The 20,337-nt window shown below is 35.9% G+C and overlaps 1 protein-coding gene across 4 annotated transcripts in view; it reads right to left on the bottom strand.

Moving 5' to 3' along the window:
* Positions 1-20,337, bottom strand: part of DMD (dystrophin) — a 1,921,612-nt gene that overhangs the window by 486,810 nt on the left and 1,414,465 nt on the right. For all 4 annotated transcript variants that reach the window (XM_041000021.1, XM_041000029.1, XM_041000033.1 and 1 more), the window contains one exon: positions 9,735-9,889. In XM_041000021.1, coding sequence (XP_040855955.1) covers positions 9,735-9,889 — 155 coding nt within the window. The remainder of the gene's footprint in view (positions 1-9,734; positions 9,890-20,337) is intronic.

Genomic DNA, 20,337 nt, shown 5'->3' with positions numbered 1-20,337 from the left:
CCTAGTGTTTTTCCTTAAAAAGGTAATACTAACACAATTTCTTACAAATAAAAATAATGTTGTACAGGTGAGCATTTAGGCTTGCAATTAGGACACTGGCTAAAATGCTCACAGCCCATATACATGGGCCTCAGTTTGACATGTAGGCTAGGCTTGTCTCCTGACTTCCGGTTCCTTACACCACAGATCCTGAGCAGCAGTGGGGATGGCCCTCAGGTGTGACCGGGAATTCTGAGAGTAAACTAAAGGATGGCAGGTCTCTGCCTCTTCCTCTCCCTTTGCCTCTCAAATAAACCAGTGGCTTTTTTTCCTTATCAAGGTAGGGATATTGAAAATAAAAAATAAAAATGTATATATCTGAAATTGCTTTCAACTCCTAATAAATGGGAGGCAAAATAAATCTAGGCTTGGTATATTTTAAAATACAATGAAAGGAAATGCTCAGTGTGTTAAAGATGATTCTTTATCTAAATTCTGGAAATTTTTAAACAAAAAGTGTCACTTTATACCAGTGTTGGGGGGGGGATGAAGTTAGAAGCAATCTGCAAATATAGGACAATGATCGAGTTTTTAAAAAATGTCAAAATAGAAAAGTCAAAAAGCACACTCTGGGCTCGGAAGCAGAGTACGGAGCTCTGTGGTTCAGAAATGCCACAGAAACATGGGATAATGCCTGAGGATTTGGACACTTGGTACTTGTTGTCAGGAGCTGAGATTATATGAGTCTCAAGTATCTGAGAATGCTCTATATGAGACAATACCTGAGCTAGGCTACTTACTTCAGTTAGTCAGGGAGGGAATCAGGCTTCTCTATTCATGACAGAGGGTTGCAAGACACACACACACACACACACACACACACACACACACACACACACACACAGAGTCTACCACTGAGCACCATGCACAGTTGCTTAGACAGCATCCTTGAGGGAGAGATGATTGGGAAAGAAATGAATTTCAGAAAGTCTACTAATACCTTCTTGTCCTCTATAGTCTATAATATGAGGGATTCATTTGGAAAAATAACTTATGGAAAGACAGACAATCCCTACTACATCACTAAATAAAGCTAAAAGATTCCCAAGCCATAAGACTGCTGGAATTGTACAGTTAAAAATGAAATCAAGTGAGGGTGCTGAAGCATAGTGGGTAAAGGCATCACGTGTGACACCAACATCACGTGTGATACACAAGCAGCAGCTCAAGTTCTGGTTGCTCCAATAATAACCCTACTTCCTGCTATGGTTTAAGAAAAGCAGTAAAACATAGTCCAAGTATCTGTGGCCCTGCCACCCTAGTGAGACCCATTTGAAACTGCTGACTTTGTCCTGGCTCAGTCCTAGCCATTGTGAACAACTGGGGATTAAGCCAGACAATGAAAGATCTCTATATGTCTCTCCCTCTCTGTGTCTCTTTCAAATAAACCAATCAACAAATTTTTAAAGAATAAGGCAAATAATGATCTCTCCTTACTAAAGGAATTCAAATTTCTAAAAATCTGGTGTAGCTAATTCTTATATTTTACATATTATTTTAAAGACATGTTTTTGAGAATTAGCCAGATACAAAAAATACCAAAATGTAACTGAAAGCAATATAACAGATTCTCTTGCTAACTACAGTACAATTAAACTATGTAAGGATAAATTTTTTTCATTTAATTTTACTGCAATAATAATAAATTTACAAAAGAAGAAAAGCTATGGATATTCCACGAGTAAACTATAGTTAGGAGCATTTGGAATTATGTATTATGTGTGTTGGTACAACCCAGTTCAGAACTATCAGACTGTGCTAGCAGGAAAATGGCTACTTGGCTACATCACCAGGTAATTTTCCACACCAGTAAATCACCAATGACATGGTTCCAAATGTCTCGTTTTGTGTGTAATCCCTGCAAGCTAATTACTCTAAAAGAGGTAACATAAAATGAAGCAGTTATCAATATGAACATTTCAGACCCATATGGATCACGACACTTGTTGGCCCAGTGCCCCATGGTTTCACATAGCAGTTATTATATTATCCTATTGTGGTATGATAAAACTCTTGGGCATCAGGCTTATTCTCAAAGCCTAGAAGCTTGGTTCTTTGCAGTATAAAAATGGGAGTGTCTTGTAGCTATCCATACATCATCTCCTAAAGGGGCAAAGGAAACTGCCTCACACTGCCAAAAAAAGTCTACCCAAAGAAGTTGATTCTTTTTTAAAAACGGACTGGATGACATTTTGCATAAGAGGGATTGAAAATAGGCTTCTCTAAAATGAAAACATTGAATTGGTGGCGTTAGGATAATTTATTTGTAGCTCTAATATTCATACATAAAACATGATACAAATACATTATGAGCAGTTTCCAACTTAATAAGAGATTGTAAAATAAACATCCTGCTTGCATCCAATTACATTTTTTTTTAACATAGCTTCAAGGAAGTAAATCTTCCTGTGCTAAAATTTTGGAAACTGTCCAAAACCATGCCTTGCCCAACATCTGAGTAATTATTTCATTCTACACACAAACAACTGTTGAAAATTATTATTGATCAGAAACAAAGTATTGCTATAAAATAATATAATAGTTTGACGATGATCATAAAGTAGTCTCCTAGGTAATTCAAGACTAGAAATTTCAAAAATGTGTTCAGAAAGGGATTCATCTGAAATACAGAATGTAAGATTCTCTTATCAAGTTTCATGTCTGTTCCCAAGTAGTCAAACAAACAAACAATTTTCACTGGTTATTTGTTTTCCTTACAGTGGCTATTTGTTTTCTTCCCTTGGAGAAAAAAAAAAGAAAAGAAAACACCAAGCTTCTCTTATTTATTTTTCCTTCCAGAAAAAAAAAATTGAAGTATGTTTTCGGGAATATATCACATGTGTAAATATCATCTTTGAGGTCTGAAGAGGAAGAAAGCATTGAAAGCGAAGAGAAGCAAGAACAATTATTTTTAAGGACAAGAATTCTTGGGCCAGTGTGAAGGTCAAATGAATGTGGAGGTGAACGTGGAGGTTCAGTGATGCTGTAACACACAGAAACATTGGGCATGAACTCTGATACAGGAGATGAAATGCCTTGCTGAAAGCAGAGTAATGGAGATCAGGAGGAAGTTAATATATGGAGGAAAGAACTTAGGAGTATTAATGTTAGTGAAATCAACAGACAAAGCTATCTGTAATCTGTAGAGAATAAAGAAAATTCAAAGTGGAATACCAATACTCAAGACTGTATACAGGAGAAAGACTACACTGAGTACTATGACAAATTTCAAATTCTTATTGAGCAATCATGCTGAGCCATTTTCCAATATTGAGCATATGTATATTGAAATATTTACTTCATACCTCGATTCAAATGCAATGTGGCCACATCTTTCTCCTGATAACTTCTAGCTGCTCAGACTAAAATACTGGAGTTCTTATTGACTCCTGTCTTTCTCACCACTATAATTCAACTCACTATAAAACGTTTTGGGTTCCATTCATCAATAATAGTATAATATAACCACTTCTCAAACACATTCACCTCTCCTTCTGATTCCAGATACAGTCACCTCTTGACTGAACTATCACAACAGGGTTTCTAATCATTTTATTACGTCTCTTTATTATATTAAAACAGAGGAATGAAATAAGTCAAAATATGGCACTTTTCGTCTCCAAATAACTACCACTAATTTAGCATAAAAGCTAAAATCTCAAGAGGAGGCTAAAAGGCCTAGCAAAATCAGATTTATAATCTCCATGAATTCATTATCCACTACATTCTTGCTTACTTGATCCATTCCTGTCACATTGATATCCTTAGGTTTCTTCCAATATACCAAGTGTACTGTTGCCACAGTGCCATTTAATAGGGCATTCCTGGAATAGTTGGTGTTCAAATATCCTTATGATTCATATCCCCAGGGAACTTAAACTTCGCTTAAATGTCACCTTTTTCAGGGAAAATTTTCTTTACCATGAGTTTTAAATGGTAGCTCTTCACTTCCACATACCACCTCTCCACATATTCTACTGTTTCCTCTTTAGAGTTCCACATTGCACTTATCTTCATTTGATATAAGACACACACACACACACACACACACACACACCACAAAGCAGTGGTGCTAGGAAAATAAATTTGGACTGAACCAAAATACAATGAGGAACTGAAGAATAGGTAACAATGGTATCAATTACTGCTTCAATATATCAGATGATAAGGGGAAATCAAATAGCTAGAGGGAAGAGGTGATATTCTGGAAAATTCTTTCAGGATGAGAGAGATTTGAATATGAAGATTAGTTGAAAGGGAAGTATAAGAATCAGGAAGAATCCAGTGTGCAGCTGCTCTAATTATTCTAGCTGTCACATCCTATGGCTCAATGCTGTTTCCTCCTTGTTTCTTAGAAGAGGAGAAAGGATCAATGTATAGAGAAGCAAGCATTGACTTACAAGCACTGTCTAGTTTACCAAGAGAATATAAGCAATGATATTTTATAGGTTATTAACTAGTACCAGTGTCCATTAAATTATTAGGAAAGAGAAATGGATTTTGAGACAGTATTTTAAGAAAATGTGCATTTACATGTATTTGCATGCTGAAGTATAAACATGCATGAATATATATAATTATAGGCATGCCTAATATTTCATAGGCTTAGGATGATTTTTCTGGTATCTAGGAGCTTAGGAAACTAATTTCCTGTCATGTTCAACCCTCTGATGACACCACCATTCCTTCTGCTTGATGAGCCTGCACCTGGCTGGTTGGTACTAGTGGAAGCTCTCATATAGCTAGACAGACAATTCAGAGTTAATGTTCAATTCTTGTTTAAAGAGTGACCCTGGAATAGAAACAGGGAAATGAAATATCCTGATAGTGTCATCATAAAGTCATCAGCCAGATGGCAATCCTTGAAATCGAATCCTTAGAGCCTTCTCACAATAATTTGTGATATCACATCTAATATTATCTTATTCACAAATTCGTATCTATTCTCAGAGACTGATGAGAGAGAAATGAACTTGCAGAGGCACCTACTTCTGGACTTTATATGCTAACATGGACTCTCCAATAACATGATAAAGAACAAATCTTTTTTTTTTTTACATAGGTCAAAGTGATGATTTATATTCTGATCTTATTCTAAGTTGCAGAATTTGACAAGCATCATCTGCATGAATAGATTAAGTCCTCTTAAGCACAAATGTCTATATTGGTCTTGAATTTGAAAATAGAAATTTTTTAAAGTTCTGAGCAACAGCAAGGGTGGAAAATGAGGCTCATCAATCTATTAATAAATGAAGTACTAACAGAATACGACACCAGTTCCTTTTTTACTAACTGTATCTTGAAGCTGTATCTTGCCCAGGTGTGGCACTAAAGTTTCTTTAAGTTTCATTTTTGTATCTTATTTAACACTCAAACATTAAAACCTAAATTGAAAATGTTACTGCTTTAAATAGGCTTCCACACATATAAAAAGTGGATAGATTTATCTATATATTGGAAGTTTCAGTGCAGTCAATAATTAGTGCTCAGTAATCTAACAGTATGTCGTGTGAACTCTGAGAAATGTTGAAATCAACATGGTTTCCATAATCTCTCCTGTTTAAAAAGTCAGTGTCAGAATATTTTCAGAAATATGTCTCTTTTTCCCAAAAATTCAAATGTCAATATTATTGATCATGTCATTCAAAGATGATTTTATAGGAATGGCAACAAAATTAAAGGTACCATCTTGCCATCACCACAGTTTTGAATTTTTAAACACCAATACTAAAAAATGAGTAAGTGCAAGAATGAGAGTAAGACCAAGAAAATGCAATAATATGAACCACTGCATAAAGAAAACAATTTTTAGTTACAAAATGTGGCAATATCTTCAAAAGTAAAACAGAACATAATGATTATAAATGAATCCTAACTGTTTAGGCAAACATAAAGGTAACCCAAAGCAGGACTAACAATAAAAACTTCTGTGATGATAAAAATGTTTCACTTTATACTATCGAACTGGGTACTCACTATTTTCACATGGCTCATTAACACTTCAAAGATGGCTAATAAGACAGGAGCAAGTGAATTTATTTTTTTAACTTAAATTACAGTTCATCTAAATTCAAATAGCAGAGACTATTGCTGGTCAAGGTATTACACAAACAGATCAAAACATGAAAGATTACATAGAGTCCTCTTGTTCTTTATAAGAACGGAGAGTAAAAGAAGCAGAGATGAAGTCGGATTTGGCTAGGTGTAAACAGTAGACATGAAAAGCATACATAGAATGCGGATGTTAATGAAAAATACCATTAGCCAATAGAGTCCAGTTTTCCTATGTCCTCTCTGGGCAGAAGCGCTAGCAAGCCCAAATAGACCATGGTTGCTATAAATTCATTCCACCATTCAGTTTTCTGACAGGTATTTATTTAGGGAGCTTCACATAGCTGAGGCTACTGTATATTAGATTTCTATTTAATTCTGTTCACTTCCTTTGTGGGAGACATTTTTACTGGTTGGCTCAACCTCAATTCTTAGGCAGCAGAGATGACCACATTATGAAGTTCTGGCTCTCAGATTCCTGAGGAAACCATTGCTTTCTTAATAAAAGCATTGTTTCTCTCCTTCTTCTTCCTGCTGGAATGTAAATTCTGAGGGAAATGCCAAGAGGAATGCGTAAATTTCAGGGATGACATTGCTTGGCCACTGCACATCTGTGAACTTCTCATTGTGTGAGACAAATACACCTTTGTTTGAAAAGCTACGGTAGTTTTTATTACTTCAAAGTGAAAGCCAATCCCAATGCATACTGTTTTTTCCTTTCTATGTTCGATCATTGACATACCAGGACAAACATACTTAATTCTTTCACTTGCCTAGTTAATCATAAAAGCTTATAGTACATTTCAATCTAAGGGCTCAGCAGTACAATTTGTGGGCAAGCCACAATGTGCGTGCCCTTACACAATTTACATTCTTGAAGAAAATCAAGGTCGGTCAATACTTGGGTACAGTGTACTGAGATAAGCACTATATTAGAAGACCAAACAAGTGTGAATTCTGGAGTTTGACAGAGAAGTCTTCCTGGAGGAACTGGCATTTACACTGAGATCTGAATAATGACTCAAAGAAAGAAAAGAGGAGGGAATTTTATGCACCAGGTCAGCAGACAACAGAAGTCAGAATGAAGGTAAAGAGAAATGAAAATATCTCAACGTGATTTTATTGCCTGTGAGAGAACTGAAGTAGTGGATTCAGGAAGAACAGGAAATCAGCCTGGAGTCCCAAGGACAAGCCAAAATCAAGCAATACCATAGAGCCACTGAAAGAATACATTGCCTTTAAAAAAGCAATGGATAAGCTATTAACAGCTTTACAAATGGGAGGAGGTGTGCTATTGGAATACGTGCATACACTATATTCAGGATGATATTTCTAAAATCTATTTAGAGAACGAGTGCAGTGTAGAAAAGTCTAAAAAGGGAAACCAATTAGAGAATTCAGGCAAGGCATGGTAAAGAACAGGGGTAAAGAGAAGTGACTAGATTTGTAATCCATTTTAGGGAATCAATGATGTTGTGATAGTTTAGCTGTATGAGTTGTAGAAAAAAAAAGTCAAGCATGGCTGTTTTCTAGATTGAACAACTTTATGAGGTATGGTCCTATTCAGCAGATAGCGAGCATATGAGGAGAAATCAGTTGCATTTCAACAGGGAGATTAGAAGAGAGCAAACATGACATGAGCTTTGGACATAGTCAACTTGAAGTTCTTGTGGAACATTAAAATGGAAAGAAAGCAGTAATATACAGACATGTACAATCAAAGAGACCATTCTACACTGGTTGGTCATTAACAGCTGAGTTTATGCAAGTGGATGAACTTGTGTAAAGAGCATGTTTAGTGAGAAAAGAACAAGGAAGAACCCTGCCAGCAACATTAAAGGTGGCTTGGTGAAGTGAACTTTCTTCTTGGCCAACTAAATAACAAAGTTAGCTTCTAATTTCCTAAGTTTACTCATTTCAAAAGGAGCTATATACTTCTCATTTGTTGATAGTCTACGGATCAAGTGTAGTAAGAAGGATTCAGTGTTTTATGGATGGCAGCATCAAGGACAGAGAATCCACTGAGATACAGTGCTGGTCCTAGTCTCTGATCTTAGTTTGCATTTTCAAAGGGAAAGAGGATTCTGTTTGATAAGTTAATGTTTCCCACTGAAATCTATTGACGGACTTTGTGACACTTTCTAATAACAAACATATGTATGACAGTTCCCAAACCTAATCCCAAACCAAATATACATGTGTTTAACTAAATAGATACATGAGCTGTATTTGGGGAAGAAAGCTCAAACTTTGTCCCTGAGAGAAGGCAATAAGTACTTTTTCTCCTTTTTCTCTAAGTATAAATTTGTATTAAGTTCCACATCTGTCCACCAGGATTTTTTTTTTTTTTGATAGGTTCACAAACAGAACTCTCCAACTTTTGATTTAGGTATTCAATCTTCTGTGTCATGGTTATCTGAACCTGCTTTCTAGAATTCAAAACTCGAACAGCACTGTTCTCCATGGTCACCAGCTTAAATCATGTCTCACCACAGTTTTCAGTCTTTAACCTGTAGTTCAATTTCAAGAGTTTTCAGTCTTTAACCTGTAGTTCAGTTTCAAGAATTAAGTGGTTTCTTAATTTCCATATGGCAACAACTCATTACTCTTAAGATTTCAGACTTTCTCTTTGTAAAATCTATTTCCTCTCTCAGTTGTGGCCTTTTCTCATCAATAAAGACTATTTTGACATCCCCAGTAGTTGGTGTCATTTCTGGAACTCACTTTGCATTGTAGTCTTTTTCACTCTTGTACAGGTATTATTTTTACTTCTCTTTTCTGACACAACTCTAAATACTTAATGAGCCTTATCGAGCCACAGCATGGACAAAGCAATGCTACATTTTCAAAGGGGAAGGTTAGCATTTAACAAATATTTACCAGCAACCTCCCAAATTACACGCTGCATCAGCTGGGGAATACATCAAATGAGAAAGATACAGTCTCTGCCCACAGGAAGTTTACAAAAATTTGGAGGACAAATGTTAAGCCATTAGTTACATAATTCATGTTTTTACTTATAATAAGTACTAATGAAAGAAAAGTACAAAGAGTTATGGGTCATACACAGCATGGATAATAAGGAAACTGAACCTAGTTTGAGAGTATAGTATCTCTTAGAGCTTTCAATTTCCATAGATACATAATAGGAAATGAAATTTTGAGTTTTATTGCCCTTCAGGAATTTTCTGCTTGGGAAAAATTTTTCCTTTGCATGTATACAGTAAGGTACAACGATTATACCATGGACAACTATAACTCCACCATGAAATGTATGGTAACTTTTTTGTCAGGTCAAAGATAGGGCAAATTGTGTCATGATAGGATGGAAAGACATTTCTTTGGATAGATTTCTCAAAGAAGATACATGTCTATTCCAGACACAACCACATATTTTGTTTTTTTCCAATGTCTTGGTTATGTTACCACCTTAACTGCACAGATCAATTGGACCATACCTCAGGCCCTTCACCACCAAAAATAAGAGGTTGAGCCAAATCTGTAAGCTTAGTTGAAATTTGTCATTGTGCATCTTCCCAAATCCCAGGTTAGCAGGATTGGGTAAATCTGAAATGAATGTTCATCCAACATTGCCACTCCATCAGTACAGTAAGGAATAGTCGTAGAAATAATATAGTTCCTACCTTTTCTGAATGCTTCCCCAGGAGGCATTGATGTTCTCTGTGGTCATGTGCACTTTTCTGGTATCATCTGCAGAATAATCTCTTAGAAGCTTCAGTGCTAAGTCATTAGCCACATCTACATTTATCTGCCACTGGCGGAGATCTTTGGACAATTGCTAGAAATGTATATGGAAGAGAGAATTAATATCTGTTTTTTTTTCTGAAGTCCATAGTTTCTTTAAATGCTTTAAATAAAGTGCTTTTAAACTCTAAAGGCAGAGTTTGCCTACACAATTGCTTCTACTGTACCATGTTATTTCATTAATTATGACAACCTAAGTAAACTCATTTTTCATGATCAAATATGCCAAATGTAACATCTTAAGCAATACCAAGTATTATGTATTTTGATTCATAATAATTCATTGGAAACAAATTGGGCTTAATACTTTTATCACAGGAAAGCTGTGAATGTAAAGTCTTATGTAATTGTCAAGTGTCTGACATATAACAAAATTGGAACATTAGAAAAAAACCACATGCATTTGTTTCCCTCTTCATTAACCTACTGAATTGTTTATGTAATTAGTGCCATCTACTGGCATTCAACTAAACTTGCATATAGAAAACAATGAACAACAAAAGAACTATGGTGCCATGCTAGATATGAACTTTTTTGAAGAATTATAATACTTTAAAAATATCTTAATTTAAAATTAGAATAAAACTAAAGACAGAATTATATTGCTAACCCAAATCACATTTACCTTTTCAAAAATGATAACATTGGATGGTTAAGCCATCGAGAAATGGACAAAGGAGCGAGAGCAAGCATTTTACACAAGAAAAAATAATGCAATGATTTTATATATATAAAAAAGTTAAAAACTCACATATACAAAGAAAACAGAGTATGAAATCAGCAGGGTACAATGTGATAACAATGAGCTAACATAAAACGAAATGCAAAGCTGGAAAGACTGATGAAATGTGCACATACACATGTGTACTGCTTCTGGGATCACTTTCCATTACGATAATTTGGCAATAGATACAATCGACGTACAAGTGCTTATTCTGTTTTTGCCAGTAATCTCACCTTTCACACTTCATCTTAAAATATTAAAAATATGATACCTATAGGAATAACAAGTATCATGGCCTTAAATGGTAAAAATAAATGGAGTAATAACTTCAATATTTAATGAGAGGACATTATAACAGCTTAATAGATTAACCAAGTGGGTAGCCTGATATGTAGTAAATTTGCACAGTAATCCTTGTAAAACCACGTATCTTTCATACAAAAAGGTCCCACAATGTTTTACACATTTTAAATTTACAAAATAAAACTTATATGATGGTATGTTGGCGGCATTCCTATTCCCCTTATTCCATTTCCCCTTTACATCTCACGTGCATGTTTGTCACCATTAATGGATCACACTCAGAATACCCTGTTCTTTGTTCAGCATGCAGTAATCGATATTCTACGCTCAGACTGAAGTTGTTTTTTTGTTTGCTTGCTTTTTTTTGTAATTTTAGTTTCCACATATTAGGGATAATGCACAGTATTTGTCTTTCTATGTGTGCCTTATTTCAGCCAGCATGTCCTGCAGTTCCACGCATTCTGCTTCAAGTGACAGGACTTCATTTAAAAACAAAAAAAATCTGCCAAATAGTATTCGTTGGGTATATCTTCTATGTATTCTTTATCCATTCGTTTTATAATGGCCATAGTGGTTGATGTAGTATTTTGCCCATTGTGAAATGCTGCTATAATTATGGTATAACGGGTATCTCCAATACAGTGAGGCTTTTGGGTATATCCCTAGTACTGAGATAACCTGGTTTATACATCACTTCCATCCCTGTTCTTTTTTTAATCTCCATACTCTTTCTCACAGTTTGTACACTAATTTACCTTACCACCAACAGGGTAGAAGAGTTTTACTGTCTTCACAACTTTGCTAGCAGTTGTTGCTTTCTTTTTGGTAATAACCATTCTGATGCTGGTGAGGCGATACCTCATAACTGTCTTAATTTCAATTTCCCTGATGGCTAGTGATATTGAACTTTTCCCATATATCTGTTTGTCACTTGCATTTCTTCTTTTGAAAACTATCTGTTCAGGTCCTTTGCCCATTTCTTTACTGGACTGGTAGTTTTTTTTATGGTGTTGTGTTTTTTGAGTTGCTGTTATATTCTGGATAGTAATTCTTTTTGCTAAATAAGTAGTTTGCAATCACATTCTTCCCCAAACCCAATTTTTAACAATACCATATTTTTTTCAAAAATTACTTATTTGGGAGGTAAACAGTGAGGGAAAAGGATGTAAAGGGATGGGGAGAGGGAGATTCACCTTCTATTTGCTGGTTCACACTTCGAATGCCTATTGGGTTGGACTGGGGTTGAAGTTAGGAGCCTGAAACTGAATTCAGCTCTGCCACATGGATCAAGTACCATCTGAATCACTCCCACTACCTCCCAGTTCTGACACACATGTGGGAGACTCAGATTTAATTCCTGTCTCTTGATCATTTGGGAACAAACCAGTGGATGGAAAAATCGATCAATCTCTCCCCTTTATGATGATTCATCCTTTCATACATAATTGTAAATAAAACCTCAAAGAGAAAGGACATTTCAAACCATTATAAACTAAAAGAAAATGTATATAGTCTTCTGAATGGTTTCAGAAGTGCATGCATATGTTTAAACTCATCAAAATTGTATGTCTTAAGCATATGTGGTGTTGATATACCAATTATGCATGAATCAAGCTGTTAAAACTTGTTTATTTTTATTGGAAAGGCAGATTTACAGAGAGCAGTAGAGACAGAGATTCCCCATCTACTGTTTCACCTGGCTGAAAAAACCTGAAGCCAGGACTGCTTGGAGAGTGTTGTAGGTCTCCCACCCAGCTTCAAGGTCTCAAGGCATTGAACCATCCTCTACTGCCTTGCCACAGTGGCCACAAACAGGGATTGGATCAGAAGTGGAGCAGCTGTGACATGAACGGTTCCCATAAGGGATGCATCTCTTGAAGGTGCATCCAACGGAGCCAACACACGGGCCCCAAAGATGTTAAAAGGTTTTAAGGTGCAGAATATACCACTGAGTCTAAAACATAATGTAGAGATAATTTTTTAAAAGCCAGAAATGTAAGTTGTCATGTACACTTCAATTTTCCAAAATCTGACTGCAGCTCACAAGCTAAATTGGAAAATTCATAAGCAAAATAGGTAAAAGAATGAGGTTTGCCTTCAAACCAGAGCTTCTCAATAAATTTTAATGGCTCAAAGGCAAAAATATACAAGCCATATTTTTTTTTTCGAAAATTGTATTCACAACAACAACAAAAAGAAAAAGCTCAGATTTTGACACTTAACTCTATCTTGACTGAGTGCTTCCCTTGCCTGAATACTGCCTGGGTTTTATGAGGATATAGGATTAAGAAGAGAAACTCCTACTGACCTTCACTAATGGTGAGAGCACTAAGACCCTTATCTACAAACACAAAGGTTGTAAATCAGTTTTCTTTCCTCCCTTCTTAAAGACATTCACTGCAACACACTGCTGCCCCATCCTCCTCAGGTAATATGTCGACAACCTCGGGCATTAGCCATGTGTCATTGGTACTAGGAACCATGACCTTGACCAGCTTTGCCTACCACTATGAAATTTACTATTGGGAAAACTCCAGACCTCAGAAGGAGTGTAAATTTAAAAATAGAATAGACTTCACAACACTCTTTTTTTCTTGCTGTATTCCATTTACAATGGAATAGACTATAGGGAATTGCTTGTGTGGTGATCGTGGCGTGTGACGAAATTTAAAATACAGCAAGCAAAAGCCTACAACAAAAGATGACTTTGAGAGGTAAAAGTGCCTGTATTTTCTATGAAGGCTATAAAATACTAAATGCCATAAATATTGTGTCCTTAACTGGGAAAGACATATTTCATATTCAAATGTAATATGCTGCTGCACTCATTCCTTGTCATTTATATACCGTGTTTTAGGCAGAGAATCTGAAGCAATTTCACAAATTTTGAGTACTACATTTTCTTCTATTTTAATTCTTTTCTATTGCTCTTTCTCATTCTTATTGGTAAGACGTCTTTTTAGGAATTTTGGTACTAGGTGGGAGAAAAGCGGATAGGAAGGAAAAGAATACGTAAAAGTTTGGTGACAGAATGAGCCTGCTGGTTTGGACTCAAGCTGCTAAATATAACAATGAAAATAGACATGAGACAGCTGAATAGTATCCTATAACCATTTTAAGGTGTATAGCAGCCGGTTGTGTATAAACTAAAGTTGAAATGTCAATGAAGTAGTCACAGGATGTGGTTAAGAACTTGCACTTTCTAACATATTGGTCACTCAATACCATGTCAACTAACTCCATGATGTTGTAAATTGTTGTTGATGTTGTGCTGTGGCTTTTTATTGGAGGGGATGAGATTCTGCCAGCTCTACTTTCAGACCAGGGATGGTCTCCCAATGAAACTGCTGAATTTATCTGGACAACTAGATGCTGGTCTCTATGCATGGTACATGCTCGCAATGAAAAGAATCATGACTGGATATGAACTATACTACTACAACAATGTGGAGGAATCCAACACGGGGGGAGGGCATGGTCAGGCGTTCATGGAACCCCAGAGCCTATGAAACTGTGTCATAAAACGAAATAAAAAGGAAAAATAAAAAGAAATGAAGTGGCATATGGGAAAGTGGATTATCTTCTCCATGTCTAGTATTCACTTTGTGAAATGAAAATATTAATAATATCTGCCTAGAGCAGTGATTATGAGAATCAGGAAAAAAACCACAAAGGTACCTGGCATATTTGAAGCATTAAATAGCACCACACCCATCATCATCATCATCATCATTAATGCTACTGCTACTGCTGCCGCTTTCCATGAATCAGCATATATTCACCACAGTGTGAAACTCTATCAAATGCAAAGCAAATGACTTGCTATGTTATAGTTACTGTCAATACATAAAGTAGCTACAAAAGGCCCCCTTTAACTTAGAAGATAAAAGTGATTATTTTTCCTTTGACCTACACATTTTTTTTAATCTTTATTTTTCATTATACAGTTCCTTAGGCTCAGGGATTTCTCCTTCTGTCCTCCCCCAAATCCACCATTTTCCCTTGTATTGGAACAATAGATTAGTCCCTCAAAAACAGTCAAAAGTCTATCATTCTTCTATCAGTGTATCGTGATATTGTAGGTTTAGAAAATGCTATAAAGTCCAGTATTCCACTACCAAGATATATTTAACAATTTCATTGGAAGTTTATCTTTAATTCAGAAACAGAAAAACATTAAAAACAAGTTCTATGTGTCCAATAGGACTATACATACCATTAGTAATTATGACTATTAATATATGAAATGCAAATATTGTTGCATTGGTGTATTTCAGTGGGCTGTTCAATAGGACATTAATGTTAATGACATTTCTTGAGCATAATTGTTTAATAAATGTAACTTCTTTGTAAAAGAAAAGAGTGACTTCACAGACTTATAATGAAAATGCTAAGGCTGTGTATCAAGTTCTCTTATACTATGTACCTTGGGTAGTCACCTACAAGTGAAATAAACATCTGTCCCATGTAGACCAGATGTTTACACTTTTAATCACTACAGCTCATGAGATGCAGTACAGAGTGAAGAACAGGCAGTATCCTGTGAGATCTTGCTTGTCCACTGTCTCACAGTTTGATCATAAGGAAGCCACTGACTTTGTGAATCGTATTTTTCGTCTGCTAAATAGGATAAGGATACTTTGCCTGTGTTTTAGGTTTGTTATGAGGTATTAAAGTGAAATTGCTTGGAAAATTATCAAGTAAGATACTAACATATATATGGACAAAAATCCTACATCTTTGTGCTCTATCATTCTGTCTTGCATATTGTGTTTACTTTTACGAACTAAGGGCTATGTGGATAATTGAGTCTGTGCACTAACAACAAGGAACTTATTAGCTTTCACATTCAGTCTGTCAATCTCCTGCTCTTCTTAGTACTACAGATGGACTACTTCCTGGGAGAGGGTTAGAATTTCCCAGAATCTCTTACTAGCTGGCCTCAACAGGGTTAGGGTAGCAAGCTGTGCAGGAGGCAGATAGAAGAACCAGAAGAAGGGTGAATTTAAATATCTCCTCCCGTTCTTTCTATAATAGTCAATGATTAAATTTCCCACCCAACAGTCCCTCTTGTTGCAGTGCCAGTAATGGTGAGGTTTCCAGACTGAATCCTGACAACACAAGCCAAAAGAAATATCATAGCACACGACCCCACCTACAATTCCACAGTGGTAATGGAATACATTAAACATCAATTTCATGAAATATCTGACTTCCCATTTTGCATCTGCCTCTCCAGTCTCAGAGAGGGCTATCTCTTCTGCTATCGGAAGCTGATTTCACCATCTGGGCACCAATCTATTCTGGGATCCTCCCCCACAGACTCCCTCTCCCTTCATGAATTCCAACTTCTTGGCTCTCTGCAGGTCCTTCTCTGCAATCTTCAAACCCAAATGTCTCACTCATCTTTAAATGACCAAAAAAAATCTGCACTCTATCATCTTTCCTTTCACAGTTCCACTATTTAGAACGCAAATATTCACTTACTGCTTTCACTTGATCATATTCCTGCCAATCTGCAATTCATCAAAATCAGGCTTCTGCCATCACCACTGCATAGAGCTATCCCGACACAAGACTCTGGCAAACTGAATTATTGGCTTTGATTCTTTATATTTCTCTGTGCTGCCTCATAACTTTAAAACTTTTAAAATTCCTCTTATAAAAAGCAGAGTTTACTTCCCTGCCTTTAACCTTTGGCCATAGGACTTGCTTTGCCTACCACCTGATCAGATATTCCTTGAAGTGACACAAGCAGCGGATTGAGGTGTCAGTTCAGCATGTTTTGCATCTTTACATTAACTGGTCCCAGGCTAGCCTGTACAACCTAGGACAGAGACAATACATACAGCAGTGGCATCCCACCCTGTTATTTGTAAAAATAAAAACAAAGCACTAGGTGCTGTTTGTTATATGCCCCTGACATTTTAGGGTATTTATTGTTGCATTTTTTGAAGACAGTTAACTGATTCACTCATCAATCACCAATACCTGTGGAAAGACCTAGTCTTTCACTTACGCGCTGTACTGTGCAGCCACTGGTTTCATGAAGCCCTTCCTGTCATTGATTTGTGTCTTCTGGTTGCCTTTGTACCCATGTAGAGTTCAAAATTTTCCTTTCTCGCTTTTCGTTCATCTACCACTCTTTTCCAAGGAGCAAACCCAGATCAGTCCCCTTCTACCTCTGATTGTAAGCTGATCTTTCCAACTGGAGAGGTGCCAGGACCATATCATCACCAGTGCTGTTCTGTCATTTACCATTACATCTGAATCCTCCATCTCCATTGCCAATACCTTGATTTAGGTCCCTATCAATTCCTACTTGGAATCTGCAGTAACCTTTTTTTATGGATACCCTATTTTATTCTCAAATCAGCTATTCCATCTACACACAATGCTTAAGTGCTCTTCTGTATGCAAAAATCACCTCATAACTCCCCTGTTTCAAACCTGTCAAGGACCAACAGGTGCAAGGCAAAGATCAGTCCTCTTTCTCTTGCTGTAATCTCTTTCTTTTATACACTAACATTTCCATCCACCAGTGAGCACCAAAGCTCTGAAAGGTTAAGTGACTTGCTCAAAACAAAAAAGCCTGTCAGTGAAAGAGGCATAACAAAAAAGGCAGGTTTCCGGAAACTCAATTTAGAGTTCAATTAGTTAAAGAATATGTGTTTCCATACAAACAATTCAAGGAAAAGTATTGAGTTTATTATAATGGAACTTTGAAGAATATAAAACAATCTTCTTGATGATTACAGCAGGATTGGAAAATTATCTTGTATAATAAAGTAATTTGTTTCCAAAGACAGTAAAAGAATATGTATTTAGTTTATTAAAAAAATCACTAAACAATTTAGTCCTAAGTATGAATTAATGTTCTATAAATCCCTATCAGGAAAAAGAAACACAATTCCTTTCTTCCTTGTGTGCATCAGAATGACCCATAAAAACTCTTTATGGATTTATAATAGAAATGTTAAAATATCTGTAAGGAAGCTATTTCAAAAGTAAAGCCTCTCACCATTAACTTCAAGACTCATCTATTAAACCTTTGACATTACCAAACAACTCTGTTTCAGAAGGTAACACTCTATACAGGGGATACAATTTAAGAAAATGGCCCTCATTTTCCAGCTTACTGGAAATGATTAATCTTTTCAATAGCTTTGAGGGTTACATACCAAAGTTGTTACTTTTTTGTCCTTTCAACAATGACTACAAGCTGAGAGCAGGCTGGTAAATGTGTTATCGGCCAACCCATTAGAGTTTCATTATTTTCTGTCTTACATGGCTTCATGTAATGAATTTTTATAATTAAACTAATGGCATACAATTTATTTTTCCCTCTCTTTACTTTCAGGCCCCATTTCTCTTTCAGCTTCCTTGGAATAAGTTTTGTACAAAAAAAAAAAAGGAGGAGCATTCTCCAAGTGCTTCATTACTTTAATTTCATTATGACATTTTGGAAAGCATTCTCTTTATCGGGGCTCTCTTTAATTTGCTGACTTTATTTAAAGGCTTATGGAATGTTGCAATTAATAAATCACACAGCTAACTTGGGTATCTAAGAAAAGACTGGTGGAGAGGGCATGGAAATAGTTGAGTAGGAATAACTCCAAAGAAAATGCCAAAGGACAAATCCCCAGGAAGTGGCATCTTTTCAACTTTTCAAATCCCTCAAGTCTACAGAGGTAGACTACATGGATTGTTCACAACAAACCTGTACCTTGTCACATTCAAGGATTATATGTGGTCCCCCTTTAACTCGTGGATGGTTATTTGACTGATTTTGTCTATTTGTCAATTCTAAGCATAAGGTTTAAAAACCAGTGGCATTATTCACCATGTCCACAACTCTGTGATCATGGAAGCGTGAAGCAAGAAAAAGCAACATTTCGATTAACAGAAGTAAAATATTAACTTTGAGTGAAGCCTTTAGATTTTGTGGTCCAGTCTTTCCCGACTGAAACAACTGCTTAGAAAGGACACAGTCTCAAATGGACTAGCACAGTTCTCTTACCTCTAGATAATCTGGAACCAAGGCCAGTGAGAGTATAAAGTAGTACAATGATACATTGTTGTGCTAATAAATAGGAAGTCATACAAAAATACAGGAAATGTTCAGAGCATCAGTATCTCTGGTTTTCTGAGCTATAGGTAGCATATCAGAATAGACTCCGTGGGAGAAAACCAGGCTATCTCAAAAATGAAAGGAAATTTCATTCTGTGATAGAAGTTGTTGTCTAGGAAGCAGTTCATGTCCACAGCTACATCTCTATATATCACTATTTTTGGTTAATGAGGAGTTTGTTAGAAAAGATAAATGAAAACTATGTGTGTAAAGTTGTGTTTGTAAGAAATGTACAGTCTTAATATGCAGGTATGCTTTTCAAATCAGCTTTACTAAGACATAATTTAAGTACACACTTAAATAACAAACATTTGTGCTTTTAAGTAGAGCCACAAAGTTGAGTAAACATCACTATAATCTAATTTTGTAACAAGTCCTTCAATAAACTCCTATCATTAGCAGTTTCCACTGTGTATTGTTCAGCTCCTCAAGCTTTATGGACCATAAAGGAACCCATACAAAAAAATTTTTAAGTGGTTTCAGACTATTAGCAAACTGCCTTTAAGGAGCCTCAGTGTCATTACACCTATTAAAACTTCATTCCCTTTCATTACTGAGTAATATTCCATTATTGGATGGAACAAATTTGTTATCCATTTAAGGGCTGGAAGACGTTTAGAATGCCAAGACATTTTGGCTATTGTGAATAATGGTGTTTCATACATTTAAAGAAAAACCTTGTGTATATATTTTCACTTATTTTTGTGTCTACACCAGATTAATAGTTATTTTGTCTATGTCTGAGTGATGGTTATCTCATGGTAACTAGTATGTCCAAGAACTCTTTTTTTCAAAGTGGTTTCTCCATTTTATATTCATACCAATAATGCATGAAGCGTCTAAATACATTCATGTCAACACTTATTATTGTCTGCCCTTAAAGTCAGTTTAGTGAATATTAAGTGGCATCTCATTGTGGTTTTCATTTATATTGTTAATAATGCTGTCAACAATCATTCCATGAGCTTTTGGGCATTTGCGCATACACATGCAATATATGCTATACTAACTTCCACAAAGAAGACATATGACGTTAATTTAATGCTAAATAAAATAAGCCAGCCTTCATTTGGTTCTTACATATAATCCCTTCTGTTTGTTGTTATTATCAATTTATTAAGACATACACATGTAGGTCTCCCAAAATGATGTTTTTAAGATTTTTTTTCTGACCTGTGAATACCTCAAGTAGTATTACAAACTTAATAAGCTGCTATTTGAAAAATTTACCTCTTGTTGATTCAAACCCTCAAAGTGCTGCATTTCCTGGAGAGTTAGATCTAAGTCAAGTCAAGTGATAACATCTTGTGTCTAAATTTCACCC

The sequence above is a fragment of the Ochotona curzoniae genome, unplaced genomic scaffold (assembly GCF_017591425.1).
Source record: "Ochotona curzoniae isolate NIBS_2020 unplaced genomic scaffold, NIBS_Ocur_1.0 contig_1274, whole genome shotgun sequence".
Lineage (NCBI taxonomy): Eukaryota > Metazoa > Chordata > Mammalia > Lagomorpha > Ochotonidae > Ochotona > Ochotona curzoniae.
The sequence above is the reverse complement of the archived record's forward strand: the minus strand, read 5'-3'. Positions and strand labels throughout refer to the sequence as shown.